This window comes from Eucyclogobius newberryi, unplaced genomic scaffold (assembly GCF_026437365.1).
Source record: "Eucyclogobius newberryi isolate DKJ021-1_F unplaced genomic scaffold, fEucNew1.0.hap1 SCAF_9, whole genome shotgun sequence".
Classification (NCBI taxonomy): Eukaryota; Metazoa; Chordata; class Actinopteri; order Gobiiformes; family Gobiidae; genus Eucyclogobius; species Eucyclogobius newberryi.
In genome coordinates, this window is record NW_027316532.1 from 38,941,072 (window position 1) to 38,966,753 (window position 25,682).

Below are 25,682 nucleotides of genomic sequence, written 5' to 3' on the forward strand. Positions count from 1 at the left end.
CTGAGCACATGAAAGTTTGATTGTGTTGATCAGAGTTGAGTTGCTGTGGTGAAAGTGTCACCTGGGGGCTGCCCCTCATGGCGGCGCGACTGTAGAACCACACAGCCCTCACCAGAGCTGATAATGAGCCCAGCCCAGAGCTCCATGAGGCCATCAAGGAGTCCCCCATCCTCAGCAGGGCTATAAAGAAGATAAATACTTTCTGTTTATTGAGCAGCGTGGCTGAAGACTGAAGGTTAGAACAAAATGAAATGAGGAACTCACCGGAAAGATGTGGATCATAGTTTAATATGGAATGGTTTTGATATCTCCACTGACAGTCATAACCCAGATGCCGCTCCTGAGAGAAGAGCACAGTGAGAGACTGCAGCGCCGTGATGAAACTTATTTCATTAGTGGCTAATCATTTCCCTCCAGCTCAGTTTGGCTTCGCCGTATGTGAGCAGAAAAACACACACTGTTTTCACAAGCCACTGATGTGTTAAAGGGGCTGAATCAAAGTGAGAGTCATTACCATTTGAAACAGGGACAAGTGCAGCTGCTAAACGCAGCCATCATTTACCTCACAGAGGTGAGCCACGTTGCTCTGGGCCAAACCCAAACCAGCTTCTGCTGCCAAAACATACTTGACAAACGCCTCCTGCCTGTGACGCAGCACAATAACACAAGAGTAAAAAAGCAGGCACACACGGTGATTAAATGAGGACAATTGAAATGTAATAGATATTAATATCCCACCAGGAGCCCTGGAGGTAGGCTCGGAGAGCTTCTCTGATCATAAATCCAAGATGTCCATTCTGTTCACACACCTTTTTTAGCATTCTGCACGGAAGGTAAAAGACGGCGGATGAATTATGCAATAGCATTTACTTCGCTTAAACTGGAAATATTTTAATCTAATTTAAAAATAGTTGTGATTTGTTGAGGTCATCTATAAAAAGCCTGGGCGGGAGCAGCAGGGCCCTCTCTAAATGCAGAAGCAGGCACAGTAGCATTGGTAAGCACAAACCGTGTGTGAGTGTGGGGCTACATCAAAGCAGCGTCAGTGGCTTTTATTTTTAGAAATGCAAATTGTGGATTCTGACCTTGAATTAGCCACTGTCATTGAAACGAGAAGCCACAGACTGTGGGCTACAGCACAACAGCCCCAAACCAGGCTTTCTTCACCAAAGCTAATGAAGACTCGTACCTCACGGCTCTCTCTGCGTCCTGGGGCACTCCCTCCAGCTCACCTGTGGACAGGTAGTACGCCCCCTCGACCGACGCACCGATGTGTCCCAGTGCAGACGCATTCAGGAAGTAGAGGACAGCTGCAGTCTGAAAACAAACTCAATATTTGACCATTTCTTTCCTTCAGACGTGCCCCGTTTCCTCTTTAATACAAACACCAGCCATAACATTATGACTCACTGTATAATATGCACCCCATACACAAGAAATATTTAGATGACACAAAATAGATTGTTGGACTGGACCACAGCCATTGACTCATTTTAAACTATAACCCAGCCATAATAATCACAATAATCATAATTTGGCCACTGTAAAATGTGCATCTTCTTAGATTTGAGGATAAAATGCATGATAAATACTTATACTTTCAACAGATTCGATTGTAATTAATTCACCTACTCTACTTTGTACAATGCAGTTGCCTTTGTCCATATGTCATACGTTTCAACATCATCGTAAAAAGTCTAGAATCAAATCAAGAGAAAACAGTGCCAATCAAAGGGATTCATTATCAAAGCCTTAATTAGGTTGAGCACCTCATTCCTCTGCTGCTCCGGGATGATGCCTCTCAGGTGATAAACTCCCAGGTTAAACATGCCGTCCTCGCTTCCATTACGCGCAGATTGCTCAAAGTATTTCACCGCTGCTCTGTGGTTGTTCAGGATAATCCCGTGATAGAAGCCCAGAGCGTTCAAGGCGTTAATTGAGCCCTGCAGCCCAAGGAAACAGGCTTCAGCCATGACAGTAAACACACTTGCTCGGACTGAATTTGGGCACATACCATCTCTGCAGCCTTATTCAGCAGCTCCACCGCTTGGGTGTAGTTTCTCTTGACTTTCTGGCCCTGCAGGGATCCACATCAATCACACAATCAATAAGTGTCAAAGCAGAGACACGCTCCAAACATCCTGTTAAACTCACTTATATACATCGTCTTTACAGTACATAGACTACTTCAGTGTTTGTAAATGAAACTGTTGACTTCCAAAGAAATGTCCATTAAATTTAACAGACTATAGTGCAATGAATTATCATTAGCACCAATTATTAATACAAATAATGTTTTGTTCAAGCTCTAGAATTTGATCCATCCATCTTCTTCTGCTTATCCGGGGCCGGATCGCAGGGGCAGCAGTCTAACCAGGGATTCCCAGACTTCCCTCTCCCCAGACACTTCACCCAGTTCCTCTGGGGGGATCCCGAGGCGTTCCGAGGCCAGCCAAGAAACAGGGTCCCTCCAGCGTGTCCTGGGTCTTCCACAGGACATGCCCGAATCACCTCCCCAAGGAGGCGCCTCCCTGGGGAGCAGATGCCCGAGCCACCTCTACTGGAGGAGCAGCGGCTCTACTCTGAGCTCCCCCCATGTGACTGAGCTCCTCACCTTATCTCTAAGGGAGCGCCCAGCCACCCGGCGGAGGAAACTCATTTCGACCGCTTGTATTGGCGATCTTGTTCTTTCGGTCACTACCCAAAGCTCATGACCATAGGTGAGGTCAGAACGTAGAATGACCGATAAATCGAGAGCTTTGCCTTTGGACTCAGCTCCTTCTTCACCACAACAGTCGATGCAGCGACTGCATCACTGCAGCTGCTGCACCGATCCAACTGTCAATCTCATGCTCCATCCTTCACTGAACAAGACCCAGAGATACTTGAACTCCTCCACTTGGGGCGAGGACCCCCCACCCACCTGGAGAGGGCGAGGACCCCCCACCCACCTGGAGAGGACAAGCCACCTTTTTCCGGTCGAGAACCATGACCTCGGATTTGGAGCTAATTCTCATCCCAAACGCTTCACACTCGGCTCAAACCGTCCCAGTGCATGATGCAGGTCCGGGTTTGATGGAGCCATCAGGACAACATTGTCTGCAAACAGCAGAGATGAGATCCTGTGGTCCCCAAACCGGACACCCTCCGACCCCTGACCACACCCTCTGACCCCTGACCACACCCTCTGACCCCTGACCACACCCTCTGACCCCTAACTGCTCCTAGAAATTCTGTCCATACAAACTATGAACAGAACCGGTGACAAAGCGCAGCCCTGAGGAGTCCCTCATGCACTGGGAACAGGTCTGACTTACAGCTCCTGCTCCGGTCAGACAGGGACCGGACAGCCCTGAGCAAAGGGCCCCGGACCCCGTACTCCCGGAGCACCCCCCAAAGGACACCCCGAGGGACACGGTCCAAGGCTTTCTTCAGATCCACAAAGCACATGTGGACTGTGCAAACTCCCATGAACCCTGGAGCTCCCGATGGAGCGTCTGGAGCTGGTCCAGTTCCACGACTCCTGAACCTGAGCTTCGATATCGGTCAGATTCTCTTCTCCAATTCTCCTAGAATGTGATCATCTTCTGATTTCGGAAAAACATATATGCAACTAATATTTAGTTTACAAAAAATAGATCTATCTAATAAATTATATTTCCAACTTAAAGCCTTAAAAATGCCAAATATGAATTGTAAACATTCAGGGATATAATAATCTATAATCTAAAAGGAACATACATCATAAGCAATCATTATACGCATTTATAAAAAAGAAAATGACATTGTTGCATTTAAAAGGGTGGATATATGTTTGCAATGAATGAATGTATGTTATTTAAATGCAAATGTGTAATGAAATGTTTTAAAATATCAGTGTCAAGTATAAGATGAAAAGGGAAAAGTTAAGATTGCTCTTTTTCCTTTTCCTTTTCATTAATTTTGGGATGTTTAACTTTATTTCACTGATGATGTCTTTTATATGTTATGAATGAAAAAATATATAATAATAATACAGTAATAATATCCAAACTAATCCACAGATGTTGAACCTGATCATGATGTGTTAGGGATTATCTCCACAAACGTGTAATAATAACGTGAATCCCACATTGTAAAACTATTGAGAAGGAAAAGAGAGAAGTTTGTGCCACGTATGGATTTGTCCAGTTCAGTGTGAACCATGAACCATGAACCATGAACCATGAACCAGGTCAATGTGAGAGTGAAACATCCACCTTCATGAGGACGATGGAGTAGTCGTACATGGCGCCCGGGTTGTTCATCTGCATGGCGCTCCTCTCCATCCACCGCACGCCGCTCGCCGTGTCTTTGAAGATGCCATTTTGTCCCCAGTACAGTTTGGCTCCCAAGTGTCTCTGCACATAATAGACTTTTTTATTGGCCGACAGTCCCAGCCCAGTGGATCAGAAGGAGTCAATTGAAAGAGGCTTAATTGAGTTTTTACATGATAATAAAAACACAGTTAATACACACCTGGCTCTCCGCGTCCCCCTGCTCAGCCTGGTGTTTCAGATAGTCCAGCATGTCCTTGCCAACCGTCCATTCGGCCAAGTCCTCAGGTTTCTCAAGGTAGATGTGTTCAACGCTGTACTGCTGTCATTAAAACAACATCAAACACAAAATGCTATAATAACGTGTCAGTTCATCATATTGAATAAGAATATAAATAGATAACACTGTTTATAATAGGGCTGTCACTAACATTTATTTTACTAGTCAACTTTTTAAATACATTATCAACTTATAACTAAAGTGTATTATTCATGAATATCACATATAGTTTATTCTTTTTGGACATTTTGATTTAATAATGCCACTGTGTTTGTTATAAAAGCTCTTTTTATATGAGTTGTAGAATATATGTAGTCCAGATGTATTTATTATGTTATTGACCTTCATCTAACCGGGAAAGTCCCACAGGAAATCACACTTTTTTCAAGTCACAATTAGTTGCTTAATTCTTGCAGCCCTGATTCATAATAGGAAAATTAATCATTTTGAAATATATGTATATATAAATTTTATTTTATTTTTTAAATGTTGTATCTGTAAAATTGTAAAATTGTCTGTAAAAATTTCATTTGAAACTACTTTATTTTGCCATTTTAATTCAAAAGCGACATTAAATTAGGTTCTATAAAGACACATCCATGTTCCTAATGCTCCTTCAGCCGTGTGCTACAGCCTCATGAAAGAGCTTGAAATAGAATCTCCTCCTATTATGTTTTTAGAGGATTACTCATCAAAATGAAGAGTTTAAGCTCATTTACGATGTCGGTGTAATCTCTCATTCGTCCAGGCGTGTTCCATAGTAGAAAAAGCTTCAGTTGTTTCATCTGGACTCAGTTTGAAAAAATAGACGTTTCGACTCTCATCCAAGAGTCATTGTCAATAACAGAATTTAGGTCGAGAACTCCGATATTAATACTGTTCTGTGGTAAGACCCGCCCATTGGGAGGAGCCTTCCTGAAGTAGAAAGAGTTGTTTGTTTCAACAGAAACTCCCCCCTTGTATCTACCGAGCCTATTCAGAATTTTAATGGGCTATTATAAACCTCTTTGTCTTTGTGAGACCCTGGCTCAACCACCCTGAGGACCTGATTAGCATCTGAATGTCCTTTACCTTTCCAGGGGTTCAGTAACCCATTATAAATAACAGGAAGATGAAACCTAAGCCCTCCATTTCTGTTTAAAGAAGGTATTTCTTTTTTAACAAAAATAGCTTCCTTGACTCCTCTTTCAAACCATCTTTTCTCCTGCTTAAAACCTTCACCTCACCGTCTTCAAACGAGTGATTAGAGGCTTCAAGATGGAGATGCACGGCGCTCTGAGGTCCTGAACTAGTATTTCTTCTGTGCTGATAAAGCCTCTTGTGTAGAGGCTGTTTCGTCTCACCTATGTACGTTCTTTACAACTTTCTTCACTGCATTGGATCGAATAAACTACATTGCTCTGTTTTTGAGTCGGCAACTTGTCCTTTGGGTGAACCAGACAAAAACTGGTTCAGCGCACAATTATAGAACCACTTTGAAACATTATAGAAACTACACTTAAAGCACAAACAATGTTCTCACTCCAGAGATGAAACCAGCTCTGCTCTCACCGTCCTCTGATGCATTGTCCCCAGGTCCATGTGGTTCTGGGCCCCCATGTTGGAGTAGTAGCTACAAGCCATATCCATGTCTTTGGGAAAGCCATCAATTCCTTGTGTATGCTTGTACCCAGCATGCATCAGGGCAAAGCGGTCATCACCTAAAGCTGCTATCAAACTGTAGATATGCCCCTGCAAGACACGCGCGCGCATACCAATAAAATACAAATCGATCTGTGATCCGTCTTTGTAACTGTTTCAATTTAAAAAGCTCTAAAAGTGCATTGACTTGTACCTTGGGCTGATCGAGCGCGTGTCCCAGGCCAGAGAGATGGAGCCAGGCCAGGAGCAGAGATGCTTTGTGGTTCCCCAAACAGGAGGCTGTGCGCAGGAGGGCTCTTGATTCCTCCGTCATCTTCAGTTCCACCTGGTCCCGGGGAAACATGGCTCCAGCTCCCTCGTGGAACAAGCCACTCCTGAGGTTCTTCAGGCTGAAATTTCCTGCAGAGAAGATGAAGCGCTTTCTCAAAAACACTCGGGACGTTAGTCATCGCCGCTTTGGGTGCAAACCGGACTCACCTTGTTGAATCTGCTCCTCCGTCGTTCGCAGGAAGTTGACAAAGGTGCTGTGTTTTCTCTGTGCTTCCCAGCTCCATCTCTGTTTGCATGTTTTCTTGGCAAAATGACTCCAAACGCCTGGATCACAACGTCACGTTCAACTGTCAACAATATGGTTCTGTCCATGTATTAGGTGTGATTTGTTCTGATTGACTCTATTTATAAAGACTATCTTGTCAAGACAATGTTGCACCTTGGTTGAGTGGTGACAGGAAATGGCTGGCTGTGACTTCCTGCTGGAAGATGGTGGTAATGTCTTTTAGCTCTTCACATTCAGCATGATATTGGGCCAGACCCATGGACACGTCTTTGGGAGACAGATCGTGACTTATCTGCAACAAATGGACAGAATGGTGTTTGACTCTGTGACTTTCCTGATGGAGATGTTACAGCTTTGCCTCCAATGTTCCGCAGTAGAGCATTGACTTTATCCATCTTACATTTATTCATGTGTTTTTAGGGTTCAAAAACATACATTCTTATAGTGAGTGGGGCTGCCTCTCCACAGATCTGACCTGTAACTTGACCTGGGAGGCAAAGCTATGACATCTCATCTGATGGTACATTATTACTCATTGGTCATGCAAAACATTATGACCACCTTTTATCAGAAGCTGCACGAACTTCTCTGACCACAAGGGGCAGACCTCCCTCTGATGTGGACTAGAGCTGGTGGAACTGTTCTATACCACAAATATACTTGCTGTTTTAAATGAGATATTCTGTTATTTACTTACAGTGGTAGAAAATACTTACATTTTCACTTAAATTGTTTTTCACTTTTACTGCACTACATTTGAGAGCAAGTACTACATTTACAACTACTTTTTTAACTGTCCTGAAAAAAACTCAGAAAGGTGTTGAGTTCAAGCCTCAACTTTGAGTAAAAAAATACATAAAATTAACTTGAAAATTAAGAATTGTATTGTAAATATATCACAAGACCAATGTCAATACATTTAACAATTGAACAATTGTTTTTTACTCTTATAGTACTTTTTAAAAACCTTTACTGAAATATTTTTTGAACGTGTATCTGTACTTAAATAACAAAATTGTACTTCTTCCACCACCGTCTACTTCAACTGTCGGTGGTCATGATGCTTTGCCATAAATACTTCACCATATTATTACCTTGTTAGTACCAAATCTGAAGTATTTCATGGGGCCATAATATCCACGGAAGCCCTTAAAATATCGGCTCCCTCCAATGACAAAGTATCCATCAGTGTCGTCGAAATGTATGTTATTGGCAAATCTGTGAAAGTCAGTTTTACTCAGTCGTGTAATAGTGTAATGACAAAAGAAAACGTCCTTCCATCAGCTGGACAAACGTTTAAACACTGAATATGTTTCTCTGCTCATCCAAGTTGTTTCTTCCGTTCATCTTACACATACTTTAGCCGTCTGTATTATCGCAGTAGGTAAAACCTGTACTATGCATTTGACCCATCCTCCAACCCACTGTACTTGTATGTGCTGCTTATGATAGACGCTCGTACTTATACGTGGACGCATAGTCCCGCCCGTCCAGCCTGTACTCCAGCCGCACCTGAAACACAAACACGGTGAAACGCCGAGGCAAACCTGGCCAGACGTGAACGACTCTAAATTGCGGAACACTTTGCGAGCGCCTGGAGTTCACCAGCTGGAAAAGACCATTGTTCTGGATCTTGCAGCTGTTCAGGAAGGAAATTAGACACTGAAAAAGCAGGCGTCAGATGAGACGCCACGAGCTCTGTCCTGATGTCTCCTCGTGTCCCACACTTGGACATCAGCTGTGCTTTACCTCGGCTCCGTCCATGTAGAGGTCCAGCCGCACCCACGTCCACAGGGGCAGGGCCACGTTGGTGCGGAAAGCCTCGTCCGCTCCTTCTGTCAAATGGGCTTGAATGATGAGGTCGCCTGCACAAGAGAAATGACAGAGGTATAAAACACCACAGGTTTATTAAAATATAAAGTCTGTTCACAGCCGCGCTCAGCCCACATCGTCAGTCACAATCACCTCCCCATCGTTCACCTCGTGCTAACGCCGCCACAAAGCCACGGGAAAAACATATTCATATGACTTGTGTTTGGGATATTCCTCTAATTTTGAGCAGTTGTTAAGAGTAATTATTTTGTTTTTCTAACTCATATAAAACATACAGAAAATGTTGTTATATGTAACCTTGTGTTTTTCTCTTTTTACTGTTATAATTTGAGTTTTATTGGGATAGATGATATTGTATTGTAAATAAAAAAAAAACAAAATCACACACAAAATGTTGATATCATCATGTAAATAAGGTCAACTTTTTTGTGTCTGTCTAACCTTATTGGGGGGTAATTACCTCCATATTAAATAAGTAAAATATATTTAGAACTGCTCAAAAACAATAACAAGAAAGATATTTTCTAAAGGCGAGTTTGCCACTTTCCCTGGAGAGGTTTTATTGCTCATAAATGAAAAACATAATTCTTACTGTGAAATGACATGTTCCTCTTAAACCACACACATTATACTTTTTCAGTTGTATTAATCTATAACATAATATAAGTAGATTATCATTAAATTATGTTCATTGTAAACTCCAATTTTGACCTAAAACGGCTTCATAACAGAAGCAGCTCCATTGACTTCCTGTTTAAAACTGCATAACTGATAAGCTCCGCCTCTTCATGTTATTATTTCTGAAAAGTGGCTACATTTTAGAACATTAAACATGAATAAATCCATGAAAATACAACTTTCATTTATGTATTTCTTTAGTGTTTGTATAAGTAAAGACATGAGCATTGTAAAACATGAGTTTTACAATAAGATCATTACATTATTATAGCTCTATAAAGAGGTTTAAGTACATTACATGAAAATATATCAGTACGTCAATGGAAACACATTATAGCACAACACATGACCTTTAATCATATTGAGTGTGTATCTTTAACATCGTCTTAAAACACAGTTTATTGAGCCGCATTCCACAGCATTATTACTCTGAACGTAACAGTTCTTTCCAGAGGATTTGTTCTTAGGGAGGAAAAACACAGATTAAAGCTGTTTTCACATGATATGTTCCCTTTCATGTAGATGCGTGTAATGCCATACTATGGAACATTCCAAAGCAGACGAATTGTTGAACCTCCACCTCACCTGCGTCTGAGACTTGTATCAGAGGAGAATCATACAGTTTCTCACTGTTGAGGTGATGGAAGATGGCACAGGTGGTTTCTGGACAGTTCTGCACCAGGAAGATCCACATGGACAGCGCCGCTCTGAAAGCCACAAAACCCCGTCTGACACTTCATTTAGAACAACTCCTGAGCCATGATGTGGAGTAAGACAAAGGAATAAACCTGCGCCGCCTGCAATCCGCTTTATCACTGACCTCGCCGTCTCTCATTGACCCTAAATAAAAATGCTTTATGCTCCGGTGACGAGGCGTCACGGAGCCGGTAAAGTCATTCATAAAACCAGAGAAGTGAAAGTAAGTGAGTGGAGATCATCTGCCAACGCTGCAAAGAAAAGAGTCAGTGAGCTGGAGCCCTCAGTCTCATCACACTGAGACATCATGGACTCCCTCCTGAGCTCAGGCCGTTCTCCTCTTCTTAGACATTCTCCTCATAATCGCCCTGTCACAGCGCCCTGTCACAGCGCCCTGCCACAGCGCCCTGTCCCAGCGCCCTGTCCCAGCGCCCTGTCCCAGCGCCCTGTCCCAGCGCCCTGTCACAGCGCCCTGCCACAGCGCCCTGTCCCAGCGCCCTGCCACAGCGCCCTGTCCCAGCGCCCTGTCCCAGCGCCCTGTCCCAGCGCCCTGTCACAGCGCCCTGCCACAGCGCCCTGTCCCAGCGCCCTGTCCCAGCGCCCTGTCCCAGCGCCCTGTCCCAGCGCCCTGTCACAGCGCCCTGCCACAGCGCCCTGTCCCAGCGCCCTGTCCCAGCGCCCTGCCACAGCGCCCTGTCCCAGCGCCCTGTCCCAGCGCCCTGTCCCAGCGCCCTGTCCCAGCGCCCTGTCACAGCGCACTGCCACAGCGCCCTGCCACAGCGCCCTGCCACAGCGCACTGTCACAGCGCCCTGCCACAGCGCCCTGTCCCAGCGCCCTGTCACAGCGCCCTGTCACAGCGCCCTGCCACAGCGCCCTGCCACAGCGCCCTGTCCCAGCGCCCTGTCACAGCGCCCTGTCACAGCGCCCTGTCACAGCGCCCTGCCACAGCGCCCTGTCACAGCGCCCTGCCACAGCGCCCTGTCCCAGCAGAGCATCACAGATGAAGGAAAAAATAATGCTCAACAACTGTGGCATTAACAAGCGACGGGTCGATGTAATTTGAAACAAACACTCCTAATATGAAGAAAGCTTATGGGTGAGACAGAGGAGTGTGAGCTGATGCAGGCGTGATAGTCACCGTGGCGACCGCGAGGAAGAACACTGGCCCCTGGCACTGGCCCCTGGCTTACTCCAGACTCGACATTCAGACGGATTTCATCAAGAAAAACATACGCTGTATTATTTAAGCCAGAAGAGAATTAAGAGTGCAGTTCTGAAAAGCACATTATGTCTTACTTTATGACTCTCTTGTACTTTCATTTAACACGCACGTTGCTTATTTGTTTACTGCTGCTGGGCATTTGAAGTTGAGCTGCTATTTTCATTTAATTCAAATTTTGCAATATTATTTCTTATTCAAACTACCTCAAAGAAAGGTTTCACTGTTAAAGTGTTAAAATAAAGACTGGGGGCAACCTGTTTATGTTGCATTTGTGCATTTTTTTAATGTGTTACAAAAGTATCGGATCGGGACTCGGTATCGGCAGATATTCAAAATCAGACACTCGGTATCGGATCGGGACGTCTCTACTTTCAAGTGGATATGTTCATTTACCTGCAGCTGGTGCTGTGAGTTTATCAGATTCATAAACACTTAATAACACCTGCCTCGTAATAATTCATGTATTTGCCCTGTTGTTCTGATCTTGTCGTATATATATTATTCTAGCTTTATTCGTACACATTTTTAAAAAGTTTGTATGCCCTTATTTTAGCATATCATTCTCATTGTTTTATTTTGCACCTTAACGTGGAAGCAAGTTTCTAGTTTATGAAGTTTGTTCCCTGAAAATGGCAATAAAACTAAGTTCTTCCAAAAGGAGACTCTGCAGCCACCGGTCCATAGTCTGTGGCCTTTTACTTTGACCCTTTCTATACCTTTTCCCAGTTTGAGGACATTTGGCTCTCCACTGGCCGCTCCGTCCCGCCGTGTGCTTAAATCCACAGAAAAGACGGCTGAAATAAAACAGTTGAAAAGTTGTTGTGGTGGAGTTTGTCTGACCTTGGTTTGGTCACAGAACGACAACGCAGTCTCTCCAGGTCTCTGTCCCTCACAGGCGGGACCCTGCGGACCACTCCAAAGCCCTCCCCGGTGCTGGCCAGGGGGAAGTCCAGCAGATCCATCTCTGCTGCACGGACAGATCAGATATTCAGTGTTTTTTTATTTGTGGTGATTGTGAACAGTGTGCGCACTTTTGCAGAGAATTCTACTCAAGCTGTAAATCTTTTATCAGTTCAGAATTCTACGTAGCTGAAGTAGAGCTGTCAAAAGCATGGATACTAAAGATTATTAAGACTGGTATCGGTATCCAAGTATCGGTATCGAAGTATCGGCATCTAAGTATCGGTATCTAAGTATCGGTACAGACAAACGTCACAAAATAGGATCTTGATCTACATGAGAAATAGCATAAGAGAATATTTAAGAAGCGACTATTACATAATGTAGAAATGACATCCTAGTGTTTAAATAAGGACCATCTTTTATTATCACTGTGGCATTAAAATCGGTAGAAAGTAAAACCCCAAGTCCAAGTTACTGGTCAGATCTATGGAAAGGGGGATTTTACACTCTTTTGAGCAATAAAATACAATTAATGTATTAACCTTGAGATAGCTTTAATGCCAAACTTGTATTATTTCCAGGAAAAGCAGTCAAACCTCCATGAGGACTTACTCCTCATCAGAAAAGTGACATGTTGCTTCTTTTGGTAAAGATAGTTCATTTAATCCGTTACAAGCCTTCTTTGCTCTTTAACAACATTCCATTTTTGTAAGAGTGTTTATGAAAAATGTCTGACCTGCCTCCTGCCGGCAGCGAGTGATTCGCCGAGTGTTTATTCGCCACATTAGCTGCGAGGGCCATGAAGGGCACTCGGTGGGAGGCTTGATCGGACGCTCTGACAGTGGAGTTATCTGCAGCTGCTTAGAAACCTCCAGGATTCCACCTTCGGGAACGTCTTTGTGCCGAATCCAAGCTCCAAGAGTCAAATCCAGCACCTCCAAAACCTCCCTGTTATGAAGACTGCCCCGGAACAAAACAGATGGAGGGAATCGGAGGAGCACCTGGTGTGTCGTTTGGCCCCCGGGGGCCCGGATGAGCCATGTCCTCCTGAAGATGACCAAATTTGTCTCCTGTAATGTGGACGCCAACACACGGATGCCGAGCTGACACGGCCGGGAGCAGTTGTAGCGTAGGACGACGGTCGAACCATCCACCACTCTGTCAGGAGCCGAGGCGAATGCAATGAAACTGTGATGTGAGCTGTCAACGGCGAGCGAGGAGGCGGAAAGGACCAGCAACGCACAGAGGCCCTGGCGGCGAGGCAAACGTGTAACGAGAACAGTCAAAAGTGCAAAGAAAAGACTTGCTTCCTAAAGTACAACCTTCACTAAGCTAAAAATGAAAGAGAAAGCTGCGTCTACAAACGACAGATTCAGGACAAATCAAATCAGTATCAGATTAATGTGAAAGGGCTAAAAGTAGATAAAAACAGGTCTAAGTCATGATTTAACTGGAACTAAACTTCTACTGGTCTAACCTGTAAACACGACAATGTTATTACAAGAAACCAAATTTAAACTGCCAAACCACATGCCTCAGTATATTACAAATGGAATAATAGCTTATATATCTTACCATGATTGTTGATGAAAAGAAATGGACATGTTTAAAAGAGCAGAATTTAAAGGCCATTTCTAGATGTTTGGTCCTGCACACTTTACAACAGCTGAGCCCAAACAAACATCAGGAAGTCGGAGTGAGATCTCAGAACAGGTTGTGCCTGTGTTTGGATCCACCCAGAGGCCCGAGGCGCTGCCTGATCATCTAGTTAAACAACTTTCATTTGCATGAAGGGTTTTCAAGAGCTCCAAACCTGAAAGCTTTGTCCTGCTGATGACTAAACCAAATGTCAATAGTCTATTTAAATCTCAGGGCAGGATGACACGACCTATATTTGTCAAAAATAAAGGTAGCATGACATGTATGTATGTGTACATGACATGTATGTAATCATGTATTGTGTAAACTGTTCAAAAATATGAAAGCTAAATAAATAAGGAGAATGCTTTTAGGTCTGCACAATATATTGCAAAAGTATCAATATGTAATAATCACAAAACACTAAACATTTTTGACAGAGTTCGACCAATACATGAACATATTTGTTTTAATATGAACTGAAAATATTGTGTCAAGAGGAATATTCAGATTTTGCAGTTCAAATCAATATTGCAGTACCGGTACTTTTATTGTATTGCCATTATTGCAATAATTTCCAGCCTTAAACGCTGCACAAAGCAAAATAGTACAAAACAAGTGTAATTAAAGACTTAATGGAGGATTTTTCGCCCATTTGAGAAGTCCGTGGCAGGACTAATCGGCCGTCCACGCCACGAGGAAATGAGACTCAGATGTGGTCCATTACGCCTTTAAGTCAGTTAAAACGTGCTCCTGAATTGGAACTAAGCATTGACTGCCACTTGACTAAACTTACAGGTTTATATTTTCTTGCACACTAAGAAACAGATAGATTAAAGACATATTTTAGTAAAACATAAAGTAACTTTTCTCAAGAGTTGCACTGAAACAAAACAAACATTTCAATAAACGAGTCCTTGGGCCGCTTTTATTTCTGCAGTGACATTTTCTTTATATTCCCTGGTTTTATGGTTTACGGTTGACAATTCATATTATTTTGATTACTTTATTAATCAGCCTGTTGTGTTTCGGAGGACTGGATGCTGTCCAACCACAGGCCTTAAGCAGGGTACAGTATAATACACAACCCCCCATTATCCACTCAACAATAACATCCGGCATGACACGGAACATTCCCCCTTTGAGTCCTTCTCTATTTACAGGACTCAGAGGATTGATCAAAGCCAAGAGTCTAACATAATACGATATGCTCCAAGCCAAGCCTTTTGCCATTAGCCTGCGTCCTCTTTGGCCCCCGCCTACTCACGACTTTGAAGAAATCGGATCTGAAAACGGCCTGATGTGGCAGCCAAAACTAATTACCCACGGGCGACTGGCGGCAAGTGCATCAAAGAGTTGGAAAAACGAGGTAACGCTAACTGTTGCTGATGCTAGGAGCTGATAATTAATGCAAGGTACGCAGCTTGTCGTCCATATAAAGGCCGATGGTGGATGAAATCAACCTGTTTTCAGATCTCCGGGATTATCTGCGATCAGATCTGACAAACATCGGCTGTGACGGGGGGTTCTTTTTGAAATGGCTCTGCAGGACTTTTGTAAATACGATGACTTCTTTGGACCTGTCAAAGCAAGTGGTTCGTCATTGTTTGAAAATACGACTGGACTTTCCTTTACCAGAGACTTACCTTCTTCCAGCCCCTTTAGGTTTTCTATCCCAGTGACAGAATACTTGGAAGAAAGTCCGCTGCAGTTTGGACAAGTCCGCCGCACTCAAATCTCCAATGACCATTTCCTAACACACTCCAACGACCTGTCAGACACGTCATTGCCTTCATTGTCTTCGCAGTCCGTTCCTCTGCCATTCCCTCTTTCCCACGGGACGACCACTTTGGCGTTTATCTTCCAGGGGGGAGTTTTGGCGGCTGCGGACACTCGGTCCAGCTGCTCCGGTCAGGTGGCGTGCCCCGCTGCCCAAAAGATCCTGCCCATCCACAGCCACTTGGTCGGGACCACCTCCGGCACGTCGGCCGATTGCGCGCTGTGGAAGCGTATTCTTTCCCGAGAGTTGAGGTTGTACCAGCTGCGACACGGAAGACGCTTATCTACGAGGGCGGCGGCCAAACTGCTGTCCCACATGCTGCACCCGTTTAAGGGGACGGAATTGTGCGTGGCTGCCACTCTGTGCGGGTGGGACGGGAGTGAAGAGGACGCCGGATGTCCTGGAGGAGATTCTGAGTGCAAAGAGGATCCCAAAAGTCACAAAGCCAATGTAGATGATGCTCAAATTCTGTCTACATCGTCTCACGTTGGCCCAAGTCTGTTCTACGTGTGCAGTGACGGGACTCGGCTTCAGGGGGCGCTCTTCTCGGTGGGTTCGGGATCACCGTATGCCTACTCTATATTAGACCAGAGGGTGGAGTGGGGCCTGACGGTGGACGAGGCTGTGGCGGTGGGAAGAGAGGCGGTGTTCAGAGCCACACACAGAGACGCGTACTCGGGGAACTGTGTGGACGTCTATCACATGTCTTCAAAGGGCTGGACACGGAGAACGAGGGAAGATCTGAAAGAGGAGTATTATAGAGAGAAAGAGAGAAATGAAAGGACTAGAGCAAGCAAGGAAACAGGATTAGAAGAGGTGTAATCTAAGATGCTCCATCCACAACAGAACTAAACCTGAAATAAAAAGTAATCAACAAGGACATAGCAGTGATCTATGTCTGGCCCTGGTTTAAATGTGCATAAAAGATATTATAACATAAACATCAATGACAGTAGGAACAGTTGTTCCTTAAGGCTCAGAGATGCTCTTAAGAAGATAAGAGCATTTACTAAATACTCAAACCAGGACTAAACATGTATGTGATCTAAAATAAGACACAGCCCAAGCCAGAACTGGACCAGGGCTAAATCAAGACAAAACTAAAGGAAAACTAAATTGGATTAAACCCCAGGTTAATTTAGAGCAGAAACATTGAGCCAGTATTCATGATTATTAATAAAACCAACAGTGAAATCCTTAATTGTTTGTATTATGCTGCTTAATACATTAACATTCTTCAAGTCTGTATAAATAAAATGAATGAATGAATGAATGAATGAAGTCTGTGACCAACTTTATGAAATCAAACACTCTAATAAATCAAAATGTGACTTAAACAACCAGATTAAAATATACTTAACATGTAAGTTGACTTTTGCATTTTGAATTGATACGACTCGTTTTTGCTGTTAATCTGAATTATCTTAAATAATTAGATTCATTAAATGTGGAAAATCGAAACTAGGGCTTAACGTGAATCAAACCCACACTAAATATGGACAAAACCAGCACCAGTCTGAAGCAGGTCTATAGGAGACGAGGCAGAGTAAATGAAAAGGAAGAGGGTTGTGGATGTGCCTGGAGAGACAGCAGCAAGATGAGAGCAGACAGGCAAACATAGGGGAGTATTTTGGAATGGTGATGGCTTCAGATATAAATTAATGAACAGGACAGGCAGATGCATCCTCCGGGCATTTTCTCAAATGATTTGGGAGACGCATATCGTTCCCACTAATCAACAGCTGATGTTTGTCTATTGTGGTGAGCTAATAGCACGAGGACGTGCCTGGCATTTTTAATTCAGCGACAAAAACATCATAAATGATTCGGTGGGATTTTCAGATAATCACAGTCTTTGTTCCGGTGTGTAAGGAATAAACCAGGGGAAAGGTAACAGAGACAAACTGGGTCTAAACCAGGACTAAACCCGGATTTAGGATTAAGCCGTGTCTGATAAGGGCAAAAAAAGCGTGTCACAATAGAACATTTAGTAAGTCAAGTTAATGTGACATAAACAGCCAAAAAACCTTTACATTAAGGTTTGACATAGCGCCTAGTAGCAATATTTTAGTTCTTATGTCGTAGGATTACAAAACCAGAAGGCAGTAAACCTGTAGTTATTTAGTTGATTATTCAGGAGTCTTATTAGTCCTCTAATTATTCGTGGGGGATTATAAAAATGTAGGTTTAGACTTTAGACAACAGCAGGAAGGAGAAGACTTGGAGTGAGTTAGTTCAGGATTTTGGAGTGAATTGTGAGTTTACTCTGCTGTTTTACATATAAATACATTGTTTACTAGTAGTTTTCTGTAAATGTATTTGTAATTGCATGAACTCCTGTGATGGTGTAATTTGTGTCAAATACGTGGTCTGCTCATCGATATATTAATAGTTCTGAGATATTGTGTCAGCATCGCCAGTAATCGATGCAGAGCGTGTCTTTTGTGGACCAATCATTTCTTTAAACGACTTGAGCTGTAAAAACAACTCTAAAGCAGGACTTTTGTACAGAACTACATTCCATCTGTTTTAAGCATTAATGAAATTATTCTGTGGATTCTTGGCTGATTGCAGATTTCAGTTCTTTGTGTAAAAGAGAAAAGCAGAAGGACGCAGAGAAAGTGCAGAAAAATGAAAACTGAAAAGGTCACTATGTACAGTAATATGCATGAAATGTGAAATGATGTGTGAAAAGTCTGTTACTGTGGGAAATATGTACAATCATCTAATAAAAGATGTTTTTCAGAACTGACATTCTTTTCACCAGTTTTTGAACAGGACAAATGTGTGAAAGATAAATAAAGAGGAGAAACAAACAAAGCAGAGTTTTAATGAAAGTTTATGTGCAGTTTGCATTTTAACGACTGTGTTGTGTTTTATACGTCTTGTATGTCATAATTTCGTGGAGGACTGGGGCCTGTATAAATATAAGGGAGATTTTTCAGACTTATGACCCACTAACTTGTCCCCGCTCCCTTTTGTTTATCTATGTGACAGAGATTTTGAGGTTTGTGTCAGCTTTTTGTTAATGTGGACAGGCCTAAAATGTTATTAACCATAAAATAGTACAACAAATCTGCAATCTGACAGTTAAACAGCTAATTCTACCATACTATTCTGGCTCCGGGTTCAAATATATGGTGTGCAAGCTATTCATAATTACTTCTCCTGCTATAAATACTATTGCAGCAACAAATAAATGCACTAGTGCTCGGCATTTCAGGGGAAACAAATGAAAAGCACAGCAACATTTCAGCTTCCCTCCTCACTGCTCACTCGCTGATAGCCTCTGTCTCCAGAGAAAAATAACAAAGACATTTGATGTGAAACTGGGCTCTAAAGGGAACAATATAAAAAGATTTGGACCAAACACTGCAGTCCAAACACTGTTGTACAAGGCTGTAAACAGGAGCAGTGTTCTGGCTCAGGACCAATCCCTTAGACAAATACCTCACTTACCAGCTTATCGTTCTGCTCTCTCTTTACAGTCAAACTACGGAGCGTTCCGTCCATTTGCTCTGGAGTGAACCATCGGGGTGACTCATGTATGTGGAGCAGACAAAGAAACATTCTTAATCCCAATGTCGATGTGTTTTTGGCCTTGTTCAATATAAACTGACTCCACACGTGGCTCGTATTTCTCCAGCTCTGGGACTGACACTGGGACTGACACTGAACATTCAATTAAAAATACATGACAAACAACTACTAAACGCACACAAAGTAATGAATGAATGACATGAATTCAGACAATATGTATTATACCAAAACGATTAAACCTACAATTGAGTATTAAGAAAGCTTGGATTCATACTTTTATCCTGACATGTTTTACTAGTTTTATTCAGTAATCATTCTACCACTAACGAACTGGCAAATTATGGACGAGGATTTGAAGGAGCTTCTCTGGTTTATAAGAGGCAGTCTGTCAATCATAAATCTAATGCATTCTCCAAGACCCTTCTCTCAGTCTTTGATTTTTAATGATTTAGCCCTGATTTCAGTCCAACTTTAGACCTGGTTCAGTCCTGACTTCCTCCTTGTTTGTAGGAAGTGCTTCTGGAGTCCCTCAGCTGCTCAGTCACAAAGACAGCGGGATGCACCCACAGCCTCAGATCCCATCCCCACACTGAGAACTGTCACCCAGCTCTGCCTTTAATATAGTTGATATGACGAACCCATATGTCTGCACGCTATACGTTACACACATCTAAAAGTCTCTCGTACGCTGAGATCGCTTTCAAAAACAGCCACGGCGATATGACACGTGGAACGCTGCACACGCTCCACCAACAGTCCCGGGATGTTGAACTCCTCACGACTGACATGGGCCTCGCAAAGACACAAGTTTAAAGGCCGTTCAGCACCTCTCGCCTCCACGATCTGCAGAGTCACTGAATAATTGCAGACGCAGTGTCAGAATGAAGAGCTTGGACTGGTTATAGTGATGATGAAAATGCTGGTTTAACCTCATGATGTCACTGTGGGGACAACGTTACAGCAGAGTTGCGTAACCTGTAAAAGTCTATACAGTTCAACCGGAATAGAAAACAACACAGTCACAACGGCACTGACTTGATTCTGGTGATTGAACGCCATAAATCAAACGCTATCGGCAGGAAACAGAAGCTGTAGAAAGCAATTTTATAAAGGGACCAAAACTATTTAAAGAAGTTTAAGAAAAGAGTCGTGGATCATTTTTCTTCAACTGCTGGACTGACAATTCCAATTTCTATCACCAAAACTGACCCAGGATTACAAAAGCGTGGATAATATTATATAGTTTAATAGTGAAGATTCAGATCAGAGAGAAAATCAGAAGATGTTGAGTCTGCGTTTCCCAATATTACTGAAATGCGTGGTGTTTTATGCGGTGCATGTAGTTGGTGCCCGAGCTTGTAAAGTGCTGTGGATTCTTAAACTGTGACGTGACGAAACGTTTTGTCTGCAGCAAATACAGATGTGGAATGTGAGCTCAGAACAGTGGGGACTCCGTCTGTCGTCGCTCTTCAAAGCGTTTTGTTCTTCTCTGGCACTTTCCTCCAGATTAGTCCAGCAGAAAAGAGCAAACTCAGCTGGATGTGACCACAAAGTAAAATGTCACAAACACATGGGCCCTTTGTGGCTCCATATTAAGGGATAACTTACTGTGATGTGTGCATGTCCTCTTTATAAATGTTACTGTGATGTGTGCATGTCCTCTTTATAAATGTTACTGTGATGTGTGCATGTCCTCTTTATAAATGTTACTGTGGTGTGTACATGTCTTCTTTATAAATGTTACTGTGGTGTGTGCGTGTCCTCTTTATAAATGTTACTGTGGTGTGTGCGTGTCTTCTTTATAAATGTTACTGTGGTGTGTGCGTGTCCTCTTTATAAATGTTACTGTGGTGTGTGCGTGTCCTCTTTATAAATGTTACTGTGGTGTGTGCATGTCCTCTTTATAAATGTTACTGTGATGTGTGCGTGTCTTCTTTATAAATGTTACTGTGATGTGTGCATGTCCTCTTTATAAATGTTACTGTGGTGTGTGCGTGTCTTCTTTATAAATGTTACTGTGATGTGTGCATGTCTTCTTTATAAATGTTACTGTGGTGTGTGCGTGTCTTCTTTATAAATGTTACTGTGGTGTGTGCGTGTCTTCTTTATAAATGTTACTGTGATGTGTGCATGTCTTCTTTATAAATGTTACTGTGGTGTGTGCGTGTCTTCTTTATAAATGTTACTGTGATGTGTGCATGTCCTCTTTATAAATGTTACTGTGGTGTGTGCGTGTCTTCTTTATAAATGTTACTGTGATGTGTGCATGTCTTCTTTATAAATGTTACTGTGGTGTGTGCGTGTCCTCTTTATAAATGTTACTGTGGTGTGTGCATGTCCTCTTTATAAATGTTACTGTGATGTGTGCGTGTCTTCTTTATAAATGTTACTGTGATGTGTGCATGTCCTCTTTATAAATGTTACTGTGGTGTGTGCGTGTCTTCTTTATAAATGTTACTGTGATGTGTGCATGTCTTCTTTATAAATGTTACTGTGGTGTGTGCGTGTCTTCTTTATAAATGTTACTGTGGTGTGTGCATGTCTTCTTTATAAATGTTACTGTGATGTGTGCATGTCCTCTTTATAAATGTTACTGTGGTGTGTGCGTGTCTTCTTTATAAATGTTACTGTGGTGTGTGCGTGTCTTCTTTATAAATGTTACTGTGGTGTGTGCGTGTCTTTATAAATGTTACTGTGGTGTGTGCATGTCCTCTTTATAAATGTTACTGTGATGTGTGCGTGTCTTCTTTATAAATGTTACTGTGGTGTGTGCATGTCCTCTTTATAAATGTTACTGTGATGTGTGCGTGTCTTCTTTATAAATGTTACTGTGGTGTGTGCATGTCCTCTTTATAAATGTTACTGTGATGTGTGCGTGTCTTCTTTATAAATGTTACTGTGGTGTGTGCATGTCTTCTTTATAAATGTTACTGTGGTGTGTGCATGTCCTCTTTATAAATGTTACTGTGATGTGTGCATGTCTTCTTTATAAATGTTACTGTGGTGTGTGCATGTCCTCTTTATAAATGTTACTGTGGTGTGTGCATGTCTTCTTTATAAATGTTACTGTGATGTGTGCATGTCCTCTTTATAAATGTTACTGTGATGTGTGCGTGTCTTCTTTATAAATGTTACTGTGGTGTGTGCATGTCTTCTTTATAAATGTTACTGTGGTGTGTGCATGTCCTCTTTATAAATGTTACTGTGATGTGTGCGTGTCTTCTTTATAAATGTTACTGTGGTGTGTGCGTGTCTTTATAAATGTTACTGTGGTGTGTGCGTGTCCTCTTTATAAATGTTACTGTGATGTGTGCATGTCCTCTTTATAAATGTTACTGTGGTGTGTGCATGTCTTCTTTATAAATGTTACTGTGGTGTGTGCATGTCTTCTTTATAAATGTTACTGTGGTGTGTGTAAGTCCTCTTTATAAATGTTACTGTGGTGTGTGCATGTCCTCTTTATAAATGTTACTGTGGTGTGTGCGTGTCTTCTTTATAAATGTTACTGTGGTGTGTGCGTGTCTTCTTTATAAATGTTACTGTGGTGTGTGCATGTCTTCTTTATAAATGTTACTGTGGTGTGTGCATGTCCTCTTTATAAATGTTACTGTGATGTGTGCATGTCTTCTTTATAAATGTTACTGTGGTGTGTGCATGTCCTCTTTATAAATGTTACTGTGGTGTGTGCATGTCTTCTTTATAAATGTTACTGTGGTGTGTGCGTGTCCTCTTTATAAATGTTACTGTGGTGTGTGCATGTCTTCTTTATAAATGTTACTGTGATGTGTGCGTGTCTTTATAAATGTTACTGTGGTGTGTGCATGTCTTCTTTATAAATGTTACTGTGGTATGTGCAAGTCTTCTTTATAAATGTTACTGTGGTGTGTGCGTGTCTTCTTTATAAATGTTACTGTGGTGTGTGCATGTCTTCTTTATAAATGTTACTGTGGTGTGTGCGTGTCTTCTTTATAAATGTTACTGTGATGTGTGCGTGTCTTTATAAATGTTACTGTGGTGTGTGCATGTCTTCTTTATAAATGTTACTGTGGTGTGTGCATGTCTTCTTTATAAATGTTACTGTGGTGTGTGCGTGTCCTCTTTATAAATGTTACTGTGGTGTGTGCGTGTCCTCTTTATAAATGTTACTGTGGTGTGTGCATGTCTTCTTTATAAATGTTACTGTGGTGTGTGCGTGTCTTCTTTATAAATGTTACTGTGATGTGTGCGTGTCTTTATAAATGTTACTGTGGTGTGTGCATGTCTTCTTTATAAATGTTACTGTGGTGTGTGCATGTCTTCTTTATAAATGTTACTGTGGTGTGTGCGTGTCCTCTTTATAAATGTTACTGTGGTGTGTGCGTGTCCTCTTTATAAATGTTACTGTGGTGTGTGCGTGTCTTCTTTATAAATGTTACTGTGGTGTGTGCATGTCTTCTTTATAAATGTTACTGTGGTGTGTGCATGTCTTCTTTATAAATGTTACTGTGGTGTGTGCGTGTCCTCTTTATAAATGTTACTGTGGTGTGTGCGTGTCCTCTTTATAAATGTTACTGTGGTGTGTGCATGTCTTCTTTATAAATGTTACTGTGATGTGTGCATGTCCTCTTTATAAATGTTACTGTGATGTGTGCGTGTCTTCTTTATAAATGTTACTGTGGTGTGTGCGTGTCCTCTTTATAAATGTTACTGTGGTGTGTGCATGTCTTCTTTATAAATGTTACTGTGATGTGTGCGTGTCTTCTTTATAAATGTTACTGTGGTGTGTGCATGTCCTCTTTATAAATGTTACTGTGATGTGTGCGTGTCTTCTTTATAAATGTTACTGTGGTGTGTGCATGTCTTCTTTATAAATGTTACTGTGGTGTGTGCATGTCCTCTTTATAAATGTTACTGTGATGTGTGCGTGTCTTCTTTATAAATGTTACTGTGGTGTGTGCGTGTCCTCTTTATAAATGTTACTGTGGTGTGTGCATGTCTTCTTTATAAATGTTACTGTGGTGTGTGCGTGTCCTCTTTATAAATGTTACTGTGGTGTGTGCATGTCTTCTTTATAAATGTTACTGTGGTGTGTGCATGTCTTCTTTATAAATGTTACTGTGGTGTGTGCGTGTTTTCTTTATAAATGTTACTGTGGTGTGTGCGTGTCCTCTTTATAAATGTTACTGTGGTGTGTGCGTGTCCTCTTTATAAATGTTACTGTGGTGTGTGCATGTCTTCTTTATAAATGTTACTGTGGTGTGTGCGTGTCTTCTTTATAAATGTTACTGTGGTGTGTGCATGTCCTCTTTATAAATGTTACTGTGGTGTGTGCGTGTCTTCTTTATAAATGTTACTGTGGTGTGTGCATGTCTTCTTTATAAATGTTACTGTGGTGTGTGCGTGTCTTCTTTAAATGTTACTGTGGTGTGTGCATGTCCTCTTTATAAATGTTACTGTGGTGTGTGCGTGTCCTCTTTATAAATGTTACTGTGATGTGTGCGTGTCCTCTTTATAAATGTTACTGTGGTGTGTGCATGTCCTCTTTATAAATGTTACTGTGGTGTGTGCATGTCTTCTTTATAAATGTTACTGTGGTGTGTGCATGTCTTCTTTATAAATGTTACTGTCGTGTGTGCGTGTCCTCTTTATAAATGTTACTGTGGTGTGTGCATGTCCTCTTTATAAATGTTACTGTGGTGTGTGCGTGTCCTCTTTATAAATGTTACTGTGGTGTGTGCATGTCTTCTTTATAAATGTTACTGTGGTGTGTGCATGTCCTCTTTATAAATGTTACTGTGGTGTGTGCGTGTCCTCTTTATAAATGTTACTGTGGTGTGTGCATGTCTTCTTTATAAATGTTACTGTGGTGTGTGCATGTCTTCTTTATAAATGTTACTGTGGTGTGTGCGTGTCCTCTTTATAAATGTTACTGTGGTGTGTGCATGTCTTCTTTATAAATGTTACTGTGGTGTGTGCGTGTCCTTTTTATAAATGTTACTGTGGTGTGTGCATGTCTTCTTTATAAATGTTACTGTGGTGTGTGCATGTCTTCTTTATAAATGTTACTGTGGTGTGTGCGTGTCCTCTTTATAAATGTTACTGTGGTGTGTGCGTGTCCTCTTTATAAATGTTACTGTGGTGTGTGCATGTCTTCTTTATAAATGTTACTGTGGTGTGTGCATGTCCTCTTTATAAATGTTACTGTGGTGTGTGCATGTCTTCTTTATAAATGTTACTGTGATGTGTGCGTGTCATCTTTATAAATGTTACTGTGGTGTGTGCATGTCCTCTTTATAAATGTTACTGTGGTGTGTGCATGTCTTCTTTATAAATGTTACTGTGGTGTGTGCATGTCTTCTTTATAAATGTTACTGTGGTGTGTGCATGTCTTCTTTATAAATGTTACTGTGATGTGTGCATGTCCTCTTTATAAATGTTACTGTGGTGTGTGCGTGTCCTCTTTATAAATGTTACTGTGGTGTGTGCGTGTCATCTTTATAAATGTTACTGTGGTGTGTGCATGTCCTCTTTATAAATATTACTGTGGTGTGTGCATGTCTTTATAAATGTTACTGTGGTGTGTGCAAGTCCTCTTTATAAATGTTACTGTGGTGTGTGCATGTCTTCTTTATAAATGTTA

At 42.0% G+C, this 25,682-nt stretch overlaps 2 protein-coding genes across 2 annotated transcripts in view; one reads left to right on the forward strand and one right to left on the reverse strand.

The window, feature by feature from the left end:
* LOC140353523 (protein sel-1 homolog 3) overlaps positions 1–13,737 on the reverse strand; it is an 18,089-nt gene extending 4,352 nt beyond the window's left edge. Inside the window, exons 1-20 of the mRNA XM_072438095.1 lie at positions 13,681–13,737; positions 12,842–13,355; positions 12,043–12,169; positions 9,869–9,990; positions 8,522–8,637; positions 8,235–8,434; positions 7,867–8,008; positions 6,926–7,064; positions 6,694–6,810; positions 6,410–6,615; positions 6,127–6,306; positions 4,498–4,617; positions 4,239–4,379; positions 2,015–2,077; positions 1,770–1,943; positions 1,190–1,317; positions 739–822; positions 563–644; positions 265–340; positions 62–180 (exon numbers count right to left, since the gene is read on the reverse strand). Coding sequence (XP_072294196.1) covers positions 62–180; positions 265–340; positions 563–644; positions 739–822; positions 1,190–1,317; positions 1,770–1,943; positions 2,015–2,077; positions 4,239–4,379; positions 4,498–4,617; positions 6,127–6,306; positions 6,410–6,615; positions 6,694–6,810; positions 6,926–7,064; positions 7,867–8,008; positions 8,235–8,434; positions 8,522–8,637; positions 9,869–9,990; positions 12,043–12,169; positions 12,842–13,355; positions 13,681–13,737 — 2,907 coding nt within the window. The remainder of the gene's footprint in view (positions 1–61; positions 181–264; positions 341–562; positions 645–738; positions 823–1,189; positions 1,318–1,769; positions 1,944–2,014; positions 2,078–4,238; positions 4,380–4,497; positions 4,618–6,126; positions 6,307–6,409; positions 6,616–6,693; positions 6,811–6,925; positions 7,065–7,866; positions 8,009–8,234; positions 8,435–8,521; positions 8,638–9,868; positions 9,991–12,042; positions 12,170–12,841; positions 13,356–13,680) is intronic.
* Positions 13,738–14,950: 1,213 nt separating this feature from the next.
* Positions 14,951–16,345, forward strand: psmb11b (proteasome 20S subunit beta 11b). Its single transcript, XM_072438096.1, has 2 exons — positions 14,951–15,112; positions 15,293–16,345. Exons 1-2 carry the CDS (start codon positions 14,951–14,953, stop codon positions 16,343–16,345), a joined length of 1,215 nt encoding a protein of 404 aa, XP_072294197.1.
* The last annotated feature ends 9,337 nt before the right edge of the window (positions 16,346–25,682 follow it).

Bases quoted from the DNA above. Each gene is read 5' to 3' on its own strand.
- psmb11b (XM_072438096.1), top strand. From the start codon at position 14,951: ATGCTCCAAGCCAAGCCTTTTGCCATTAGCCTGCGTCCTCTTTGGCCC. The intron at 15,113-15,292 runs GTAACGCTAACT...ATGGCTCTGCAG, and splicing joins CAAAGAGTTGGAAAAACGAG to GACTTTTGTAAATACGATGA.